Raw genomic sequence first — 24,008 nt, 5'->3', positions numbered from 1 at the left:
ATTAGAACACTGGAGTGCTGGTTGCTGGAAATGGGCCTCTATACACCTATGGAGATATTGCACCAAAAACCAGACATTTGCAGCTAGAATAGTCATTTACCACATTAGCAATGTATAGAGTGGATTTCTGATTAGTTTAAAGTGATCTTCATTGAAAAGAACAGTGCTTTTCTTTCAAAAATAAGGACATTTCAAAGTGACCCCAAACTTTTGAACGGTAGTGTATACTTCGAGTCCTTTATACTTTAGTTTATTATTGTATACTTTAAGTATACTGTTATAAACGTTGGTTATTTCACTAGTTTACTTGTTATACTTTAAGTTTGCTTGGCATATTACTTGTAGCTTACTATTTATATACTGGAAATATACTCCTTAATGTATTCTTAAAGTTTACTCATACTGTATGTACACAAGAGTGTGATGCATTTACAAAATCACAAGACAGAATGTTGAAAACAAGTTTGATATATTTTCAGACATTTCAAAAACAAAGACCTATGAAATCAAGTCCTTCCTTACTGGAGAAAATGAAAGGAAAAAGTGCACATTTGCATGTAAAAATGGAAACGTAATGGTCTCTTGATCAATAAAGTCAAGTCAAAAGTTTTTCTGTTTTTGTGTATGATTTTAAGGTACATAAAGATAATGCAATTGAGCACACATCAGGGGCGATTTCTCAGAGACAACAAGGGAAGCCGAGCTTCCCCTAAAATTCTCTCCCCAAACTGCGGCGTCTACGACTTTGAATTCTCATTAAAACAATAACTTGCATAACATAATATATGCCCAAGATTGTATTTATGTTCATAACTATCCTGTAACTTATTTGAGTGATGTCTGACGAACTTGCAGTTCACTACGAGAATCACCTTTGCTGCCAGGCTGTAACCTTTCTTATTTCAATGGGCTCTATGGACTGGCAGCAGTGTTGCCAGATTGGGCGGTTTTAAGTGCATTTTGGCGGGTTTTGAACATATTTTGGGATGGAAAACGTCAGCAGTATCTGGCAACACTGACTGGCAGCCGGGTATCCGTTGCAGTCTACGAGACGGCTCTGAACAGCCAATTTCGGCTAGTTGTTATTGGTTAAAATCAACAAAATCGTCACTTCCAGGGAAGCCGGGCTTCTCTGGGACTAAACGAGACAGTGGGAGGGACAAGAAGCCGGGCTGATAAAGGATTATTGGAGGTAGTGTTTGAAAGACATGAGGAGGGCGGTACTTCGGCGAGGAACACGGAAGTATGATCAGTCAGTCCCTAGCGGATGTCGAGAAAGTGTAGTCGTGTGCCAAAGTGCTGTCCGAATTTCTTTTCATATAAACGTTTCTTCTCATTGATGTCTCTGTACATTACTCTGTAAATAAATGTAAATATTACTCGTTGTGCTCCGCTAACTTTCATCCATTCTATCAGTTTGATCATTCGTGAATTCACTCGTTTATTTCATTTGTAGTTCAATCTGGTTGTAGGCTAGCTTGAGCCTTATTGGGATCTGCAGTGCTAGCTGCTAACAGAAATTGGTGAAATCTCTGGAAAGCACAACCAGCTGGTATGACAGGGTCACAGACCATTTTCTGGAAAAGGAGCGGAGGGCAGAATTTGTGTATAAATAGTGTTCATGTTCATGAATCTGAAGTGTGTATATTGTTCAGTAATGTTAAGAGAATGGTGGGCTCTGTGTTACAGGTTATACCTGGGTATAATATTCAAGGTTCTGTGTGTTGCATAGCCCACCTGGTTATGAATTTCCAGACTGTGTTGCAGAAGATGTTCAAGGATGTGTTGCACAGCTGGGTGTTGTGTTAAAGACTCTGTGTTGCATATCAGGGTATGATGTTCAAGGCTCTTCGTTGAATAGCCAGTGATTTTTGGATGTTTGATATTTTTGATTAAGGATATGAGGCACTAGCCTGGCAAGCCAGACTATAACATGAAATGTACAAGCAAAAATACTTTCTGCCACTAGGTAGGGTTGTCTAGTTCACTATGCTAATGGGGCACACCTTTCTATGCTTTGATATCCGGCCTACAGGTTTTACGATGAATGCGTAAAATGGGCTTCCCCTGTTTTAAAAACCAGCAGCTGCCACTGGCACACATACTATATACTGTAAAGTTTTAAACTCCAGCATTATATTATATTAATATATAAATTAAATGTTAAGCACGAGTCAGTGACTTGACCTTATTATGCACTTGGAGCAAGATATACTAAGTATTAGTACTTTGTAGCAGAAAAACGTAAAAAGTATACTAAAGTATAAGTTTTAGTATTAAAGTATAAGTGTAAGTCTTAGTATTAATGTACTTAGTCTTAGACTTTTGTTTATACTTTTCAGTATAAGCCAAGTGTACTTCACTATACTATTCTTAAGTATATAAAATATAGTTTATAAAAAGTCAACTTCAAGTATACTTCCTCAGTTTTAGTAAAAAAAAATAAGTATACTCATAGGACACTTGAATAAACTTCTTTTTGCTAAGGGCTTCTTCTTTTTTTTTTACTGCTCTTTTCCACCTTCTCCATTCTTTTACTTTTGTTTTAATATAAAAGTTGTTTCGTCTCCGCTAGCTCTGATGACGTTTGCGTTTCAGAAACAAGCACGATTAGTAGAGTCTGACCAACATAGAATAGCTTAAGCAAACACAGTTGACATTCACCCACATTATTTCCCACAACCCCTTTCTCTTCCATACACCAGTGGCAGCTGCAACTTGTTGAGGATAGCAGGATTGTTTGGATTGTTCTGGAAAACAATGGCTGACTCCAGCAGGTTAATGAGGCCAGGAAGCAGCTTTGTGCCCAGTGAAATTAGTATTCCAGACGGAACCACAGTTTCAAAAAAAAAAAAAAAATCAGTCGCTCAGGCTAGCACTCACTGCACAATCCTGTCAATCTCATCTACATTTCTTTATAGATTGACTTGCATCATTTCCTACTTAGTTGCCGAAGACGGTGAACATATCCCGAAGCCAATACTATCCAGCGCATGATGGGGAAAAAATGAACACAACATGCAAAGCATTTGACTTTTTTTTTTTTTTTAAATCAAACTTAAATGTGGCATCAACATGGCATAAACAGCAGTGCTAGGAATGCAGAACCCAGGACAACTTGCCAAAAATAAAGAAAGACTGTGGATTTGTGTGAGTTTGGGCTGGTCCCCATGAGGGAAAACTGCTTCTTGATAGTGAGAGAGAAGCTTTTATTTAACAAGCCAAAATATTCCCTGTTACTAACGCTAGGGTTAGACTGAGGTGTAGGTATAGCATTAATTATGTCAGTGGAAGATCCTCACAAGCATAATAAGATAAAAGTAAGTGTGTGTGTATGAAAAAGAAAGATATCTGATCTTCACTTATCTTCACATCACATATCACTTCATAACTTTGCTCTTCACAGGATTTTATTCACCACACACACACACACACACACACACCTCACAGGCACTCATTTTACCTTTTTACAATGATCTTTGTTTTATAACTTGTTTCGGAAACCGGGAAATATGTGTGCTCACCCTGGAGCCGGTTCATCACAGCCTTTAGCATCTTTATAGATCAAAAAATGCTATCTCTTTATGTTAATTCATTCTTTGTGTGTGTGTGTAGGTCCATTTGGCAGTGATGTAAGCTCAGGAGCAGCCCTCGAGTATATCTCATTGCTGAAAGCCCAGCTGGAGTCTCTGAAGGAAGAAGAAAACACACTGCGCAACAGCCTTAAGATTTTCATGATTGATCAACCGTCTTCCAAAGACATACAGAGCCTGGAGAAGGTGTGCATTAATTACTATTACTAACTTACTCAAGCACCATACACACTTGAACCTTCGACTTTACACCGCTGTAAGAAAGTACTAAGTTCCTGCAAAAAATGGGACGATGCAAAATTCCGCCAAATGTAAAGAAATGCTGTAAAGGAAATATCTCATTATCTCTAGCCGCTTTATCCTGTTCTACAGGGTCGCAGGCAAGCTGGAGCCTATCCCAGCTGACTACGGGCGAAAGGCGGGGTACACCCTGGACAAGTCGCCAGGTCATCACAGGGCTGACACATAGACACAGACAACCATTCACACTCACATTCACACCTACGGTCAATTTAGAGTCACCAGTTAACCTAACCTGCATGTCTTTGGACTGTGTCTTTGAAAATAATGAAACGAAACATTTCCTACGACGCCTGTTAAAAAAAAAACTTTTGTAAAGAACAGCAAACAACACTAAACTGAACAAAGACAATATTCGCAGCCCGTTACACATGCATCAGTAGACTCGGGTGCACTTTGTGCAGTTTTGTAAGGAAATTGGCTGGTAAGGTTTTTTGTGGCTGCTGCCTCATAGAGGCAGAGCCACTATGTCATCGTGTTGTAAGCAGGGCTTTGAACCAGAATTTTTTTCCTATTGGTTCGTTCCGAACAGAAACGGAATTTTAACGTTTCCGGTTTTGGGTTCCACCATTAAATAGACGTTCCCGAACCGGTTGGAACAAAAAAATTTCGTTCCCGGAACGGTTAATTACGTTCCCTGTCAGCTGTTTAACAAATGGCTATAAAATTATGTCTCTGTCTCATCCAGCTTAAGCTAAATGTAGGCTAATTCTATTACAACCTTCATTAAATAAGACAAGAAATAATTCAAAACAATTATTATTTCAAATGTTGGCGATTTGGATTCTCAGTATGTCTTCCCATCTACACAAACAGAAAAAGTGCCAAAAATGAAAGAGAATTCGTTCAGTGTGTTACCAAAGGCTAGTCAGGCCCTATGCATTGATAGGCTAACAGAGGTTAACGTCATTTAATGTTCGCGAGCCTCTCATTAACGTGGACAAATATACTGATATCGTGTTTGAAATTGACGTTTTTGAATAACGATAGACTGCAATATTTACCTCTTATTTAAGATGTGGAGGCGTGATAGTAGTCCACCCTCCCGCTCTCTCCATTCAGTCAGCGAACGTCACACAGGAAGTGAACCCCAGCGGGTCATAGAAACTTGCGCAGGAGGAGAATGACTTTTTTATTTGTAGGCTACGGAAACTTTGAGGAACGAAATAAAAACCGGTATTAACCGGTTACCATTATTTTTAATAAGCGTTTCTGTTCCGGAACATAAAAAATAATAAAGTTTCTGGTTTCGTTTCTGTTCCATGTGAAATAGAAAAAGTTCCCGGTTTTCGTTTTCGTTCCTTGAACCGGTTCAAAGCCCTGGTTGTAAGAATGAGTGTAACAGTCGCACACTGCGCATACGCATACAGGTGTTCCTATTAAAATGGCCGGTGAGCGTATACAGTTTGGTTCACCATTCAAAATAAATGGACTAGGCTAAAGAAATCGCTTTCAGACATGTTTATGCTGATTACCGAGGGAAAGCGCGTTCCTATTTTAAAATATACTCCAGGTCGTCCCCCTTTCCTCGCCTTCTTCCGCTAGTGATCCCATGTGTGATGTAGATGTGACGCACTTCCAAGTTGTTACAGGAAGTTGTTGAAAAGAGTATTGAGACCACTGAGCTCTAGCACCGGGCCATTTCCGGGAAATAAGAGTTTGGGTCATGGCGACGGCGTGTGTATGTCAGCCTCGGTTCGGAGGTTTCAGTTTGGAAAACTGTAAGAGGTAAGAGTAGAATAATATAAAGTACAGACACTTGGTATATTTTACTTCTGTGATTTTTAAATTGTTCATTTTTGGATTACGCTTCATTTTTGTGGCTACTGCCTCATCGAGTAAATACAGTGGTATGCAAAAGTTTGGGCACCCCTGGTCAAAATTGCTGTTACTGTGAACAGTTAAGCAAGTTGAAGATGAAATGATCTCCAAAAGGCATAAAGTTAAAGATGACTCATTCCCTTTATATTCTAAGCAAAAACAATTTTTTATTTTCATCTTTTACATTTTCAAAATGACAAAAAAGGAAAAGGGCCCGAAGCAAAAGTCTGGGCACCCTGCATGGTGAGTACCTAGTAACACCCCCTTTGGCAAGTATCACAGCTTGTAAACACTTTTTGTAGCCAGCTAATAATCTTTCGGTTCTTACCTGGGGGATTTTCACACATTCGTCCTTGCAAAAGGCTTCCAGTTCTGCAAGTTTCTTGGGCTGTCTTGCATGCACTGCTCTTTTGAGATCTATCCACAGATTTTCAGTGATGTTTAGGTCAGGGGACTGTGAGGGCCAGGGCAAAACCTTCAGCTTGTGCCTCTTGAGGTATTCCATTGTAGATTTTGAGGTGTGTTTTGGATCATCGTCTTATTGTAGGACCCATCCTCTTTTTAACTTCAACTTTTTTACAGATGGTGTGATGTTTGCTTCCAGAGTTTGCTGGTATTTATTCGAATCCATGCTTCCTTCGACCAATGAAATGTGCTCTGTGCCACTGGCTGCAACACAATCCCAAAGCATGATCGATCCACACCCATGCTTCAGAGTTGGAGAGGTGTTCTCTTCCTGGAATTTGTCACCCTTTTTTCTCCAAACATACCTTTGCACATTGTGGCCAAAAAGTTCTATTTTGATTTCATCAGTCCACAGGACTTGTTTCCAGAATGCATCAGGCTTATTTAGATGCTCATTTGCAAACTTCAGACGCTGAATTTTGTGGCTGGGACGCAGGAACGGTTTTCTTCTGATGACTCTTCCATGAGAGTCAAATCAAATTCATATTTGTTCATGTGTCGCTGCATAGTAGAACAGTGCACCACCACTCCAGGGTCTGCTAAATCTTTCTGAAGGTCTTTTGCAGTCAAACAGGGGTTTTATTTGCCTTTCTAGCAATCCAACGAGCAGTTCTTTCAGAAAGTTTTCTTCATCTTCCAGACCTCACCTTGATCTCCACTCTTTCTGTTAACTGCCATTTCTTAATAACATTACAATCTGAGGAAACGGCTACCTGAAAACACTTTGCTACGTTCTTGTAGCCTTCTCCTGCTTTGTGAGCATCGATTATTTTATTATTCAGAATGCGAGGGAGTTGCTTAGAGGAGCCCATGGCTGTTGATTTTAGGGACAAGTTTGAGGAGTCAGAGAATTTATCCAGCTTTGAAATCTGCATCATCTGACCTTTCCTAACGAAGAATTTGAACAAGCCACAGCTCAATAAGCTAATTAAGGTCTGGAACCTTGGTAAAAGTTACCTGAGAACTCAAATGTATTGGGGTGCCCAAACTTTCGCATGGTGTTCCTTTTCTTTTTTCACTCTCCAATTGTACAAAACAAAAATAATACACAAACCTTGCAGAAAACGCTGAAAAGAAACGTGTCGTCTTGACCTTTATGCCTTTTGGTGATCAGTTCATCTTCTGCTCACTTGACTATTCACAGTAACAGACATTTTCAGTATGGGTGCCCAAACTTTTGCATGCCACTGTATATATGCTGTATTTGCTGTATGGACATGGGATCAGAGAACAATTTTATTTATAAGCAGTAGCCATATGGACCCTTAGGGTACCTAATTTGTATGCATCTTGGGTAATCTGCAGCATTTCTTCTGGAGACGTTGACTGTCGCAGTTGCTTGTGTTTTTGCAGGTAATCCCTGACAGCCAGTATTCATTCTGTTTTGAAAAGTGGTATTACATTTTCTGTTACCTTCTGTGCTGACATAGAAACATTTCTCTGGAACAATTCAGTTTTGTTTGGAAGTGTTATGAAATCTAAAATGTTTTGAACTCACTGAATAATGCGGAATTCATCAAATAAACTAAATCTAAGACAAAATTGATCTAAAAAAATGACGGTGCCGAAGACTTGTGCACACTGCTGTCGTGTTTTTTTAATGACTCGAGGACATTACACTGTAAAAAAGAATAGTTGAGAATACTTGAAATTTCAAGGCAACAGTCTGCATTAATAATTTTATGTTTTGCCAACGATGTGCCCATGATAATCCAAACTATGATAACACTGTTATCTTTATTAAGAATTCTTAATTAAGTCAATTTTCAATTCCTCATTCTGCCAACATAGATTTCTCTTTTTGCTGAACAGTGGCATTCACAGTAGTACAAAAAGGCAATTGAGGTTATCACAATTTTTGGGGGGGCTTTTTTCACCTTTATTTGGATAGGACAGTGTAGAGACAGATCAGGAAATGACCTCAGGTCGGAATCAAACCCAGGCCCCTGGATTTACGGTATGGCACCTTATCCACCTGAGCCACAACAACATGAACTTCAACCGGAGAGAGAACCACATTGCCCAGCCCTTGCATTTGGGAGAGGAAACCCCGTGTCTTGGTCATTCAGAGCATGCGCTGAATAAACACCTGTGACAATTATGTATTTTCAATTCAGATTATTCACTATTGCATATTTACACATCATTGAGGTGCACCCTATCAGTTTGATGTGGATTTTTCTTGATGTGGATAATTCTAAAAAATAGAATTACGCTTTGTTCAAGTAATTCCATATTCACAATTGAATGGACAAGAAAATATGAATAATTATTAACGAACAGAAAAATCCACATCAAACTGATAGGGTGCACCTCAATGATGTGTAAATATGCAATAGTGAATAATCTGAATTGAAAATACATAATTGCCACAGGTGTTTATTCAGCACATGCTCTTAATGACCAAGACACGGGGTTTCCGCTCCCAAATGCAAGAGCTGGGCAATGTGGTTCTCTCTCCAGTTGAAGATCATGTTGTCGTGGCTCAGGTGTATAAGGTGCCATACCATAAGTCCGGGGACCTGGGTTCGATTTCGACCTGAGGTCATTTCCCAATCTCTCTCCTGCTCATTTCCTGTCTCTACACTGTCCTATCCAAAAAAAAGCCCCCCCAAAAATTGTGATAACCTCAATTGCCTTTTTGTACTACTGTGAATGCCACTGTTCAGCAAAAAGAGAAATCTATGTTGGCAGAATGAGGAATTGAAAATTGACTTAATTAAGAATTCTTAATAAAGATAACAGTGTTATCATAGTTTGGATTATCATGGGCATACATCGTTGGCAAAACATAAAATTCTTAATGCAGACTGTTGCCTTGAAATTTCAAGTATTCTCGACTATTCTTTTTTGGGAGAGGAAACCCCGTGTCTTGGTCATTCAGAGCATGCGCTGAATAAACACCTGTGACAATTATGTATTTTCAATTCAGATTATTCACTATTGCATATTTACACATCATTGAGGTGCACCCTATCAGTTTGATGTGGATTTTTCTTGATGTGGATAATTCTAAAAAATAGAATTATGCTTTGTTCAAGTAATTCCATATTCACAATTGAATGGACAAGAAAATATGAATAATTATTAACGAACAGAAAAATCCACATCAAACTGATAGGGTGCACCTCAATGATGTGTAAATATGCAATAGTGAATAATCTGAATTGAAAATACATAATTGCCACAGGTGTTTATTCAGCACATGCTCTTAATGACCAAGACACGGGGTTTCCGCTCCCAAATGCAAGAGCTGGGCAATGTGGTTCTCTCTTCGGTTGAAGACCATGTTGTCGTGGCTCAGGTGGATAAGGCGCCATACCATAAGTCCGGGGACCTGGGTTCAATTCTGACTTGAGGTCATTTCCCGGTTGCTCTCTCCTGCTCATTTCCTGTCTCTACACTGTCCTATCCAAATAAAGGTGAAAAAAGCCCCCCAAAACATTGTGATAACCTCAATTGCCTTTTTGTACTACTGTGAATGCCACTGTTCAGCAAAAAGAGAAATCTATGTTGGCAGAATGAGGAATTGAAAATTGACTTAATTAAGAATTCTTAATAAAGATAACAGTGTTATCATAGTTTGGATTATCATGGGCGCATCGTTGGCAAAACATAAAATTCTTAATGCAGACTGTTGCCTTGAAATTTCAAGTATTCTCGACTATTCTTTTTTTACAGTGTATAAACACAATAGTAAGTAGGAATTATATTGGAGTCCATTAAACTACCTACAGTTGCAACCAGAAGTTTACATACAGTCAAGAAAAAGACAAACTTTTTTTATCCTCCATGTCTGACAGTAAAATTGAGGAAGCTTTTCCTGTTTTAGGTCAGTTAGGATCCCCGGTTTTGTTTTGTTTTTGTTTTTATTTGTAAAATGTCAGAATAATCAGAGAGAGAATTTTTCAGAGAAATTTTAATTATTTTCATCAAAGTCAGAAGTTTGGTTTGTACACTGCAAAAAATAAAAATCGTAGGAAGTTTATTTGTCTATTTTCAAGTCAAAACATCTAGCCACCCTTATTATAAGACATAATTGCCCAACAAGCAAGACCTCATTTAGCTAGCAAGGCTAGTTTTTAGACAGTCCATCTTGAAAATCTTGTAGAGACAAAATGTCTTGAAAAAGTCTTATTTGGAGCGCCTTTGAAAATAAAAAGTTTTTTTTTTTTTTGAAACAAGTAAGTACATTTTGGACATTTGTCAAATGCGGTTCATCTTGTTTCAAGAAAAAAAACAAAGCATGCTTGTTTTGGGAATAAATGAACTTTACTGAAATCTTTGAATCTTTCATTACAATTCAACTCCGCCTTACAGATCCTACGTTTACTGCGACTGTTTTCTCAGTCATTCAGAGTGAGCTCCTTCTAGATGCTGTACAGACTCTAGACCAGACAAGTGCCTTCAAAAAGGCTATGAGTGAGTGGAGGGCGTTTTAGTGAGGGCTTTTTGGAATGCTGTGAGTTAAGTTCAGTGGTTTTGTTTGGTTGTTTTTTTGTGCCTGATCTTGTAAACCCCTCGTACCATGAATAGTCAGTGCCCCCAAAATGCACTGTTGCTTTGGCGTTGTGTAAGCACTGTAAGTCAAAATGCGTAGACTTTTTTTTTTTTTTTTTGGGTGCCTGAGGTCCTGGGGAAGTGGAATCTTAAGAGATGTTTTAATGTTTGAATGTTGAAATGGGAAAAAAAAAAAAAAAAACTTGTCGCAATGCTACACGTGTCGTCAACTTGATTCAAGATGGTCTCTGGTCTCATATCTAGAGTATTTTACTAATTACAGGTCACAAAAGGAGAATCTTTTAAGCTAGCAATGCTTAGTTGTAGAATTTAACAATCCGAATATTAGTATATTTATCTTAAATTCAGTTTTTACTGCTAAGACTTTGTCATGAATTTAAGTGAAATACCCTTAAAATGAAATAAATAAAAATGACTTGAATGGCTAAATGTAAGAAGTACGATCTTGTTATAAGAACTATTTTGATTATTTTGAGTTAATCAGATCTCGCATAATAAGTTCCCCAATCTTATTTTGGAATTATTTCATCTAAAAACAGGTTGGATTTTTCATCTTGCTTTAAGAAATCTTACCAAGTCAAATGTGACTAGTTCCACTGGCAGATTTTTTTCACCTGATTCAAGCAAATATTCTTTGTTCTAAGGCCCCGGTCACACCGCCCGAACTTTGCTGGAGTGTTCCTGGAGCGGTGAAAAAAATTCACCGCTCGTAACCGTTCACTACCGTTTCACAAAAGTTGGCCCCCGTTAAAGCAACGCCGTATACGCTCGGCCACCGCTGATGTTTCTCGAGGGGCCCTCCTACCGCTCCGAAAGTTTTGAGCTGCACAAAATATTGCGAGCGGTGAGGAGGGGGCAATTTTTCGCCCCGGCAAAGTTCACCCCCGCTCCACCAACGCCCAGTCAAAGTTTGGCACCGCTAGACGCAAGTTCGTGGACGCTTGGGTCCGCTAGGCCAACGCAGAAATCTTGAACGCTGGACCACCGCTGCTTCGCCAGCGTTGCCCGGGCGGCGATTAAACATTGCACAAACTTCGGTGGAGCGGTTGTAAGCGTTTTACGAGCGGACACGGGGTTGCTGGAACAGTGTCGGGTGTTGAAGCAGCTATCCATGGCGGCGATGAACTTTGGTTTGGCGTTGGTATAGAGGTGTCGGAGCGGGACCAGAATTTGGCTATAAATACGGGGAGAAATGGACCAGGAGCTCATTTGGAATCGAGCTGCTGTTGAGTTCAGACCTCATCTATATCGAATTTGCTCAAAGTTACAGTAAAACTGTATCACCATGGATGCTGAGAGACTTGCTATGATTGGTGCTAAACCAACTTTATACCCCCGCCGAGCCAAAGCCCGCATGTGCAGAACGCCGCTATACCAACGCTCGCGTCACCGCTAAACCAACGCTCGCTACCGCTAAACCAACGCTAAAGCAACGCCGGCTTCAGCGGTGCACCGCTAAGCCAACGCCCGTGTTTTCGATTTTTTTCCCATTTTGTGCGCGGTGACGAGCGTTGTCGAAATTCCCCCCCCCCCACCATTCAAGGAACGCTCCAGCAAAGTTCGGGCGGTGTGACCGGGGCCTAATCTTTTATTTCTTATTTTTGAAATGCCATTTTTTGCAGTGTATTTGGTAGAATTGCCTTTGAACTGTTTAATTTGGATCAAGTGTTTTAGGTCGCCTTCCACAAGTTTCTCACAAGATCTTGCTGTAATTTTGACCCATTCCTCCTGACAGAACTGGTGGGGTTGAGTCAAATTTGTGGGCCTTCTTGCTCGCACACGCCTTTTCAGTGCCACCCACAAATTTTCTATCGGCTTGAGGTCAGGGCTTTGTGATGGCCACTCCAATACCTTCATTTTGTTGTCCTTAAGCCACTTTGCAACTAATTTAAAGGTATGCTTGGGGTCTTCGTCCATTTGGAAGACCCAGCCACACCCAAGCTTTAACTTTTTGGCTGATGTCTTGAGATGTTGCTTCAATATATCCACATAATTTTCTTTCCTCATGACGCCGTCTGTTTTGTGAAGTGCACCAGTCCTTCCTGCAGCAAAGCAGCCCCACAACATCATGCTGCCACCACCATACTTCACAGTTGGGATGGTGTTCTGAGGCTTGTAAGCATCCCCCTTTCTCCTCCAAGCATAACGATGATCATGATGACCAAACAGTTCAATTTTTGCTTCTTCAGACCATAGGACACGTCTCCAAAAATTAAGATCTTTGTCCTCATGTGCAGCTCCAAACTTTAATCTGGCTTTTTTATGGTGGTTTTGGAGCACCGGCTTTCTCCTCGCCGAGTGGCCTTTCAGCTCATGTCAGTACAGAACTCGTTTCACTGTGGATAACGATACTCTCTTACCGGTTTCAGCCAGCATCTTTACAAGGTCTTTCGCTGTTGTTCTGGGGCTCATTTGCACATTTCACACCAAAGTACGTTCATTTCTGGGACACAGAAGCTGTCTCCTTCCTGAGCGGTATGATGGCTGTGTGCTCCCATGGTGTTTATACTCGCATATTATTGTTTGAACAGATGAACATGGGACCTTCAGGCATCCGGAAATGGTCCCCAAGGATGAACCAGACTCGTGAAGATCCACGATTCTTTTCCTGATGTCTTGGTTGATTTCTTTTGATTTTCCCATGATGTTATGCAAATGGGCTCATGGTTGGCATGGTGGTGTAGTGGTTAGCACTGTTGCCTCATAGCAAGAAGGTTCCAGGTTCGAATCCAGTGGCCGGCGAAGGCCTTTCTGTGTGGAGTTTGCATGTTCTCCCCATGTCTGCGTGGGTTTCCTCCGGGTGCTCCGGTTTCCCCCACAATCCAAAGACATGCAGTTAAGTTGACGTGGGGCGGCCTTGGGCTAAGGTGCCCTTGAGCAAGGTACCGAACCCCTGACTGCTCCCCGGGCGCTCTGGTGTGGCTGCCCACTGCTCTGAGTGTGTGTGTTCACTGCTTCAGATGGGCTAAATGCAGAGGATGAATTGAAGTGTGCATGTGACAAAATAAAGGTTTCTTCTTCTTTTCTTCTTCTTGTAGTTGAAGGTGTGCCTTAAAATACATCCATAGGTGTGCCTCCAATTAACTCAGATGATGTCAGTTAGCCTATCAGAAGCTTCTTGGGTGGTACGGTGGTGTAGTGGTTAGCGCTGTCGCCTCACAGCAAGAAGGGTCTGGGTTCGAACCCAGCAACCGGCGAGGGCCTTTCTGTGTGGAGTTTGCATGTTCTCCCCGTGTCTGCGTGGGTTTCCTCCGGGTGCTCCGGTTTCCCCCACAGTCCAAAGACATGCGGTTAGGTTAATATGGGACGGCCTTGGACTGAGGTGGCCTTGAGCAAGGCACCTAACTCCCAACTGCTCCCCAGGCGCTGTTAGCATGGCTGCTCACTGCTCTGGGTATGTGTGTGTGTTCACTGCTTCAGATGGGTTAAATGCAGAGAGGAAATTTCATAAGTGTGTGATGAATAAAGTTGTGCTTTCTTTCTTAATGCCAAAACATCATCATGTGGAACGCTCCAAGCTGTTTCAAGTCACAGTCAACTTAGTGTATGTAAAATTCTCTGAAAATTTCTCTCTGATTATTCTGATGTTTTACCAATAAAATAAATATTGGGGATCCTAACTGACCTAAAACAGGAAAAGTTTCCTCAATTTTTCTGTCAGACGTGGAGAAAAAAAAAAAATTCATGTGTCTTTTTCCAAACTGTATGTAAACTTCTGGTTGCAACTGTATATGCTTTGGTTTTGGCGCAATAGTATTTATGAAGGTTTAGTTCCGCATGTTCTGTTGTTTTGTTATTGATATCCATGGTAGCTCTGGAACTTTACGTGTGATTTTTTTTTTCTCTGTGTGTGTGTGTGTGTAGGATCTGGCCGACCTGCAGCAGGTGTGGAACATCAATCAGCAATGGGAAACTCATTGGAATGAATGGAAGTCTGGACAGTTCGCCACTCTCCAGACAGAAACCATGGAAATGACGGCACAAACCTTGTTTAAGGACCTTCACAAGCTTAGCAGACACCTTCAGGCACGTTTCCATTCATCTCCAACATTACATTTCTTTCACAAAACTCGACATTCAACTCCATTCAATTCCACTTGGACTTACTATACGACCCAAAGGTTTAGGCACATACACAGTACACCAGTCAAAAGTTTGTACACCCCTACTCATTCATAGGTTTTTCTGTATTTTGACTATTTTCTGCATTGTAGAACAACACTGAGGACATCAAAACTATGAAACAACACATGGAACATAGATGGAATTATGTGGTAAACAAAAACGTGTTAAAAAACAAAACATGTTTCGCATTTTAGATTCTTCAAAGTAGCCACCGTTTACCTCGATGACGCTTTGTACACTATTGGCATTATCTTAACCAGCTTCATGAGGTCGTCGCCTGGAATGCTTTTCAATTCACAGGTGCCTCGTCAAAAGTTCTCATCTCATCTCATTATCTGTAGCCGCTTTATCCTTCTACAGGGTCGCAGGCAAGCTGGAGCCTATCCCAGCTGACTACGGGCGAAAGGCGGGGTACACCCTGGACAAGTCGCCAGGTCATCACAGGGCTGACACATAGACACAGACAACCATTCACACTCACATTCACACCTACGGTCAATTTAGAGTCACCAGTTAACCTAACCTGCATGTCTTTGGACTGTGGGGGAAACCGGAGCACCCGGAGGAAACCCACGCGGACACGGGGAGAACATGCAAACTCCGCACAGAAAGGCCTTCGCCGGCCACGGGGCTCGAACCCAGGACCTTCTTGCTGTGAGGTGACAGCGCTAACCACTACACCACCGTGCCGCCCTCGTCAAAAGTTAATTAGTGCAATTTCTTGTCTTTTTAATGCGTTTGAGATCAAACAATAAATAGTAAATAATAAAAATACAGTAAATAGCCCTATTCTACAGCTGTAAGAATCCATATGTCAAGAACTGCTCAGCTAAGTAACGAGAAACGACATCCATCATTACTTTAAGACATGAAGTGACTTTTAATTCATAAAAAAAAATCCCCATTTAATTAGAAGGTGTGTCCAAACTTTTGACTGGTACTGTACCTTCCTTTCTACTGTACAGCTACCACGTACATGAACAAACATACATACTGGTACGTTTCCTTCAGCAAATGAACCCAAGTGCTTTTAAGCCCTCTCCCCTTATACACACTCCACACTCTGTCTACCTCTTGATATACACGCTTTTGTTTAGCTAATTATCCTCTAAAGCTAATTTAGTTTCACTTCTCAGTAACTTCGATGTCATTAGACTGCCATTAGCTTTAAGCAGATTAGAAACACCTGCATGATTGAGGCCCCCTGGGTGCATTTTTCAACCGACTGGGGATCAGTGGATCATGGCGCATTGCTCAGCTCTTAATGATTTAGCCTGCAGTGGGATAGTGATGATTAAAGTGTCTGTGAAGAGACTGATGGTGTTGTGTGAGTAGGATTTTGATGTACTGTTTTATAGTAGAGTCCACTGTTGCTCTGTCGTTGTAGGATAAACAATGGGACATCGTGGATTTCTCCAAGGATCAGATTGAGAAATTCAAAAGAACCATTCCTCTGATCTTAGACCTGAAAAATCCAGCCATGAGACAGAGGTGAGCCTGAGATTTCAAACACCAGGGCACTCGCGTACCCTGAGGGCTGTCAGAACAAATTTCACAGTTTTAAATATTATTCAAATCTTGCACATTGTTTAATTATTAGAAGGCGAAAAATTTAATTTTCGAATGTGATGGCTCTTAATTACTTGAGGTAAGTTCATCGAAGCGCATATTTCCTAATTCTGTTGGATGCATTATCTTTGTTTCTCAAAATGCAAAATTGTGTCAGATAACGGAATCCAGGGACACATGTCCGCCCGGGGGCATTTTGAGTTATTGACAGATTCAGAAAGTACAGTTTCTAAGCTTTCCAATGATGCCTTCCATGTGGAGATCTGACAATATTTGAAGAATGTGTGGCCTTTTGAAAGTGTATACCCCTTAAAACAGAAAAGGGAGAAAATCGCCCTCAAATGGCCCTTTTCCACTACCCTTTTTCAGCTCACTTCAGCCCGACACGGCTCGCGTTTCGACTACCTCAGAGCGGCACGACTCAGCTCGCTTCAGCCCTGCTCAGCCCCCAAAACTCGCACTGTTTTGGAGTGGGGCTGAAGCGAGCCAAACTGAGCCGGGTGGGGCTAGGGGCGTGAGCAGACACTCCCCTGTGCACTGATTGGTGAGGAGGTGTGTCCTCACATGCCCACACACGCCCCGCGAGCACGCTGAGATCTGTAAACACCGTAAACCCGGAAGAAGAAGAATTACGAATTACGAGAATTTCTGAAGCCTTATGCGCCTCGCCTCATCTATACTCTCTTGCCAGTATCTGTTGCCGTTGTCGGTGACAACAAGCCACAGCACCAAGACCAGCAACACTAACGACTCCATGTCCTCCATGTTTATTGTTTACTATCCGGGTCATGAGACTACCGCTTAAAAGCTCACTGATGTCACTGTTTGCGCCGCCTAACGACATCACGTGACGTCCACCCACTTTCGCTAACTCCACCCAATGTGTCCACCCACTTCCAGCCAGCACGGTTCAGCGCGGTTGTAGTCGAAATGCAACCCCAACAGCCCCACTCAGCTCGGCTCAGCCCAACTCAGCACAGCACGGCTCAGCCCAACTCAGCCGCGTTGGTAGTGGAAAAGCGGCAAAAGTTTTCCATCTCAGCTACTGTGGGTGTAGGGCGGGCACATAATGGTGCTCATTTGCATGACATTAAGGAAAGCCCTACCCCCTACGAGCTAGCACGATGCTACTTTCATGTAAACAAAGATCACCACGTCAATTTTCCTTCCATGCAAAGTATGCCCAAAACAATTATGAAGTGCAAAAATAAGTCCTGAAGTATACTTTAACGTTTTGTGGTTGAAAAATTACTCACACCGTAAGAAAAAAAGATAGCACAATGATGACACAACTAACACAATGCTAGTTTCATGTAAAGCCTCGGTCACAACTGGCCGTACGTGCTCCTACGGCCGGTCTACATGTAAAAAACGCAAGAAACGCACGGAGGGCGCGCATGAAACGCACGAGAGCGCGCGTGTGACGTGCTGATTTTCGAGCCGCAGACCGGCCGCAGAGGTTCGTTGTCATGTCAAACAAACTCTACGGGTGCTTACATTTTTTTCAGGTTGCAAGACAAACTTACGGCCAACGCGCGTCTTTCTCCATGAACAAAAAAAAAACGCAGCGATTTGGGAAACGCCAAAAATCGCACGGCCAAAAAATCGTACGTCCGGTTGTGACCAAGGCTTAACCAACCACAACACTCTCCGTTACATGCAAAAATAACCACACAGCCTTAGATTAATAAACTTACCCCATCAGAAAGAGAAACGGCGCCTTGCACACACCAGTGCCTCCGATGGAAAGTAGTCCTAGAACGGTCCGTGTATCATCCGATCATTCAAGTATTCCATTCAATCTGGAAAACGAGGTTGCGGGTTTTTTTGCTAGAAATGGTTATCTCCGATGTAAATACCGTGTGTCTGTTTGCTTCGCGGTGTTTGTTCCTCTGCGCTCTGTTTAGCTTCCTCATTCCATAGTGAAATTACATGCCTGTATGCAGGTTAAGTAGCCACGAGCTCAGCTCGGATCATACAGCTGATTCGCGAAAAAACAAAAACAAAAGACTTAAATCATCATGTGAATGGCCCATATGGTAATTTACCCACACACCCCAGCAGGCTACAGTCCTGACAAAAACGAGACAATTTGCAACAAAAAATTTATGCTTTTCCAACAAAACAATCTATTATCTGAAATACTGATTGCATTCTTCAAGATCTCAACTTGCACATGATGGAAAAAAACAAAAATCACAAATTTCGAAAAAATATGCTTCTTTTGCGATTATCTCGGATTCGTTTCGGCTGACATGCGTCCCTGGATTCGGTGAGGGGTCACAATTTGGTCTGAGTAAATGAATGCCATTTGTGTATCAGCTTTATTTATACAACAGTTAGTTCCAGTCAACTAATCTGATTAGTTCCAAGAGTGCTGATATTTCACAATAACAGCACTGGGACTTTTAACTGTATGCATCACTCTGCTTGTCCACATAAAATTTCATTTCTGACTTCGAAACGGTTTTTAAAGCAGGGTTAGCAACAATGGATATGGGCAATGATGATTTTCAGGAGTATGCCTTTTGAGTTAAAATACAAAAGCTTGTCAAATGAAGATGAAAAGCATGAATTGGCGATTTCAGTTTTACCAGAAACACCTTTAATGGGAATGTACACATCAATGTGAGTTCGCAAGCCAGCTAGCCAACGTGCTATAAAGTGAGGGTGGCTTCCGTGGGATCTATTTTCCCTTGTGGAGCAAAAATAAACAGAACATTTAAAAAAATATTAGCTGGCTTTTGGCGGCACGGTGGTGTAGTGGTTAGCACTGTCGCCTCACAGCAAGAAGGTCCGGGTTCGAGCCCAGCGGCCAATGAGGGCCTTTCTGTGTGGAGTTTGCATGTTCTCCCCGTGTCCGCGTGGGTTTCCTCCGGGTGCTCCGGTTTCCCCCACAGTCCAAAGACATGCAGGTTAGGTTAACTGGTGACTCTAAATTGAGCGTAGGTGTGAATGTGAGTGTGAATGGTTGTCTGTGTCTATGTGTCAGCCCTGTGATGACCTGGCAACTTGTCCAGGGTGTACCCCGCCTTTCGCCCGTAGTCAGCTGGGATAGGCTCCAGCTTGCCTGCGACCCTACAGATAATGGATGGATGGATGGATGGGTGGCTTTGAGTGGTGTATCAGATATATTCCATTCAGATGGCATGAGATTGAACTCATCTTCGACTTGTTCAGTATCATGCTAGCTGAATGGAAAAGCCGAAGATGAGTTCAATATCATGCTAGCTGAATAGCTATCTGATAGACCATGAAAAAAACAGTCGATATTGTTATTATACATAGACGTTCGATGGAACAATTATAGATTTTACAAAAAGTTAAGAACAGGGGGGTAACATATCAATATTAAATGCTGATTCTGATCGAATGTAATTCAATGTTTTGTCAATCCAATGTTCAAAGACAAAGTTCTAACAATAAAAATGGTACAAGTCCAAAAAGCCTGAAAAACAACCCAACTTGTATACAAGCTACAACCCTGATTCCAAAAAAGTTGGGGCAAAGTACAAATTGTACATAAAAACGGAATGCAATAATTTACAAATATCAAAAACTGATCTTGTATTCACAATAAAACATAGACAACATATCAAATGTCGAAAGTGAGACATTTTGAAATTTCATGCCAAATATTGTCTCATTTGAAATTTCATGACAGCAACACATCTCAAAAAAGTTGGGACAGGGGCAATAAGAGGCTGGAAAAGCTAAAGGTACAAAAAAGGAACAGCTGGAGGACCAAACTGCAACTCATTAGGTCAATTGGCAATAGGTCATTAACATGACTGGGTATAAAAAGAGCATCTTGGAGTGGCAGCGGCTCTCAGAAGTAAAGATGGGAAGAGGATCACCAATCCCCCTAATTCTGCGCCGACAAATAGTGGAGCAATATCAGAAAGGAGTTCGACAGTGTAAAATTGCAAAGAGTTTGAACATATCATCATCTACAGTGCATAATATCATCAAAAGATTCAGAGAATCTGGAAGAACCTCTGTGCGTAAGGGTCAAGGCCGGAAAACCATACTGGGTGGCCGTGATCTTCGGGCCCTTAGACGGCACTGCATCACATACAGGCATGCTTCTGTATTGGAAATCACAAAATGGGCTCAGGAATATTTCCAGAGAACATTATCTGTGAACACAATTCACCGTGCCATCCGCCGTTGCCAACTAAAACTCTATAGTTCAAAGAAGAAGCCGTATCTAAATATGATCCAGAAGCGCAGACGTCTTCTCTGGGCCAAGGCTCATTTAAAATGGACTGTGGCAAAGTGGAAAACTGTTCTATGGTCAGACGAATCAAAATGTGAAGTTCTTTATGGAAATCAGGGACGCCGTGTCATTCGGACTAAAGAGGAGAAGGACGACCCAAGTTGTTATCAGCGCTCAGTTCAGAAGCCTGCATCTCTGATGGTATGGGGTTGCATTAGTGCGTGTGGCATGGGCAGCTTACACATCTGGAAAGACACCATCAATGCTGAAAGGTATATCCAGGTTCTAGAGCAACATATGCTCCCATCCAGACGACGTCTCTTTCAGGGAAGACCTTGCATTTTCCAACATGACAATGCCAAACCACATACTGCATCAATTACAGCATCATGGCTGCGTAGAAGAAGGGTCTGGGTACTGAACTGGCCAGCCTGCAGTCCAGATCTTTCACCCATAGAAAACATTTGGCGCATCATAAAACGGAAGATACGACAAAAAAGACCTAAGATAGTTGAGCAACTAGAATCCTCCATTAGACAAGAATGGGTTAACATTCCTATCCCTAAACTTGAGCAACTTGTCTCCTCAGTCCCCAGACGTTTACAGACTGTTGTAAAGAGAAAAGGGGATGTCTCACAGTGGGAAACATGGCCTTGTCCCAACTTTTTTGAGATGTGTTGTTGTCATGAAATTTAAAATCACCTAATTTTTCTCTTTAAATGATACATTTTCTCAGTTTAAACATTTGATATGTCATCTATGTTCTATTCTGAATAAAATATGGAATTTTGAAACTTCCACATCATTGCATTCCATTTTTATTTACAATTTGTACTTTGTCCCAACTTTTTTGGAATCGGGGTTGTATATACAGTTGACAGTTCAAGTTCAAAGTTACTTTTGGTAGTAGTTAATTGTTCCATTGAAGTTGTTCAAAACAAAAGAGCTTTGCTGAGTGAAGTCCACGAGTGAAGTCCTCTTGTAAAAGTCTCCGTCACTTTTCCTCACCTCCAAGTAGAACTTTGACAATATTTCTGCTATTGCTCTCTTTTCCAGTTTTTCAATGTCCACTGGTATGTTGTTCTCTTGTAAATATGTGTGAAGAATATCCAGTGAAGTTTTGGTAGCCCTTCAGGTGTTCAGCGCGTCTTTCTCTTTAAATCTTCTGCTTTTATCGAAGCAAACCTCCCGACCATGTTTGTGTACAAACTGTCAGTCACTCGCTAGCGCGGAAGTTTTACATCTCCAACGTGTCTCTTTTCCAGTTTTTTGATGTCCGTTGGTATGTTTTTCTCTTATAAATATGTGTGAAGAATATATAATGAGGTTTTGGTAGCCTCTCGGGTGTTCAGAATGTCTTCGGTTTCAGTTTATGTATTAAGTGCTTTCTCCGAGCACTGAATTAACCCCGTCTTCTCTCTCTCCTGGCCGACAAAGAAATGATTTCGCGCATGCGCAGCAGAAAAGTTTTGTCATTGGATCTTTGCATGAGCTCTGACGTGTAACGTCGTGTTGTCTTGACGATGTGCAATATTATAACAATATTGCACGCTCATTCTCCATTGGGGAGAGTGGCGTAATACACAGAGGGTAAGCGATATGATAATATTGCATGCCATGATAAACCCACTAGAAGGGAATAGAACACGTTTTTATTCCATGGAAAAAGTGTCCTGTATGTATAATAATTGGCAATATTGTGTCTAAAATGTCAATTACTCAATATTAGTTTCTCTTTTACAGAACTGTTGTATAAAAGCAAAATCACATTCAAGGTCGTGCTGTTGTACTGAATATCAGCACGGGTGTGAGTATCTACTGCAGAATCACACCCGTGCTGATATTCAGTACAACAGCATGACCTTGAGTGTGGTTTTGCTTAACCCCTTCAATGCCCTTGAACGAGTCACGTATGTCGTGAAATCTTTTACCACTGTGCCTTACGACGGAAGAATGTTTTAGGCATTGACTAATTCATATGTGCCACTGTGAAGTAAAAGTAATGTGCCATGTAAGGTACATAAAAGGTGTTTATGACGAGTAGCGTACATCATAAGGCACAGCAGTAAAAGATTTCATGGTGTACGTAACTCATCCAAGGGCATTGAAGGGGTTAAATATATCTTTAAGGGTGCGTTAGGTGTTAGTAAACCAACCGAGGATGAAATAAAAAACTCTACTCAAAAACAAAACCTCAAAAAATACAAAAAAAAGCAACAAAATATGGAATAAAAGTATTTCATAGTCAGAACGTATCTTTTTTTATTTTGCAAAAATTATTATTAAAGCATTTTTCACAAATTGCTTCCGTCATTTCGCTGGTTTGTTTACATTGTAAGTGGAAATAAGTTTGTCGGACGTTTTGTATAAAGATATTATTTATCAAATTTGCAAAAAAAAATCTAAATAAAAATGCGCCGTTTCTCAAAATCCAGTGAATGTGGCTAGAATAAAACAGTTATTCCACTCAATCTCGTCGTACACGGCTTATAGCCGACTCAGTGCTACACGCCTCGTCAGCTATCAGCTCATATACGACTCAATTTTGTGGAATAACTGTTAAATATTTTTCCATGTTTTACTTATCTTTCATGTTATTTCTACAAGTAAAAAAAACCCCACCGATTGACGATTGCATCTTTAATGCAATATTACATGTAAGTAGTTCATTTCCAATAGGTATGTTTTGGCGAAAGCCCAAATGACATTTTGTCAGGCGTGTAGTACACTAGATAGATTATAAAATGCTGTTATGTTATACTCCATGTAGGAAGCATATACAGTCAATAGGAAGTCATTTCCAGTTTGGTCCTAAAAGCAAATAGGAAACATCCATCCATCCATCCATTATCCATAACCACTTATCCTGTGCAGGGTCGCAGGCAAGCTGGAGCCTATCCCAGCTGACTACGGGCGAAAGGCGGGGTACACCCTGGACAAGTTGCCAGGTCATCACAGGGCTGACACATAGACACAGACAACCATTCACACTCACATTCACACCTACGCTCAATTTAGAGTCACCAGTTAACCTAACCTGCATGTCTTTGGACTGTGGGGGAAACCGGAGCACCCGGAGGAAACCCACGCGGACACGGGGAGAACATGCAAACTCCGCACAGAAAGGCCCTCGCCGGCCACGGGGCTCGAACCCAGGACCTTCTTGCTGTGAGGCGACAGCGCTAACCACTACACCACTGTGCCGCCCAATGGAAAAAAATAAATCTTATATACTGAAATGAAATTTAAAATTATAATAAGATAAAAAAAAACCATGGAAACTAACTGGAAACTTGTTTGTTTTTCCATACAACGTGTACTTAAATTCAGTTCCAGTGTAATATGGACAGCGACATATTACGCTAACCACTACACCACCGTGCCGCCCCATGCAG

The 24,008-nt window shown here is 41.3% G+C and overlaps 1 protein-coding gene across 1 annotated transcript in view; it reads left to right on the top strand.

Moving 5' to 3' along the window:
• dnah2 (dynein, axonemal, heavy chain 2) overlaps positions 1-24,008 on the top strand; it is a 432,951-nt gene that overhangs the window by 182,686 nt on the left and 226,257 nt on the right. Inside the window, exons 24-26 of the mRNA XM_060919614.1 lie at positions 3,616-3,779; positions 14,565-14,726; positions 16,213-16,316. Of these exons, the coding sequence (XP_060775597.1) occupies positions 3,616-3,779; positions 14,565-14,726; positions 16,213-16,316 (430 nt within the window). The remainder of the gene's footprint in view (positions 1-3,615; positions 3,780-14,564; positions 14,727-16,212; positions 16,317-24,008) is intronic.

Source organism: Neoarius graeffei, chromosome 1 (assembly GCF_027579695.1).
Source record: "Neoarius graeffei isolate fNeoGra1 chromosome 1, fNeoGra1.pri, whole genome shotgun sequence".
NCBI classification, from domain to species: Eukaryota; Metazoa; Chordata; class Actinopteri; order Siluriformes; family Ariidae; genus Neoarius; species Neoarius graeffei.
Note: the sequence above shows the minus strand (reverse complement) of the source record. Positions and strands in the feature narration are given on the sequence as shown.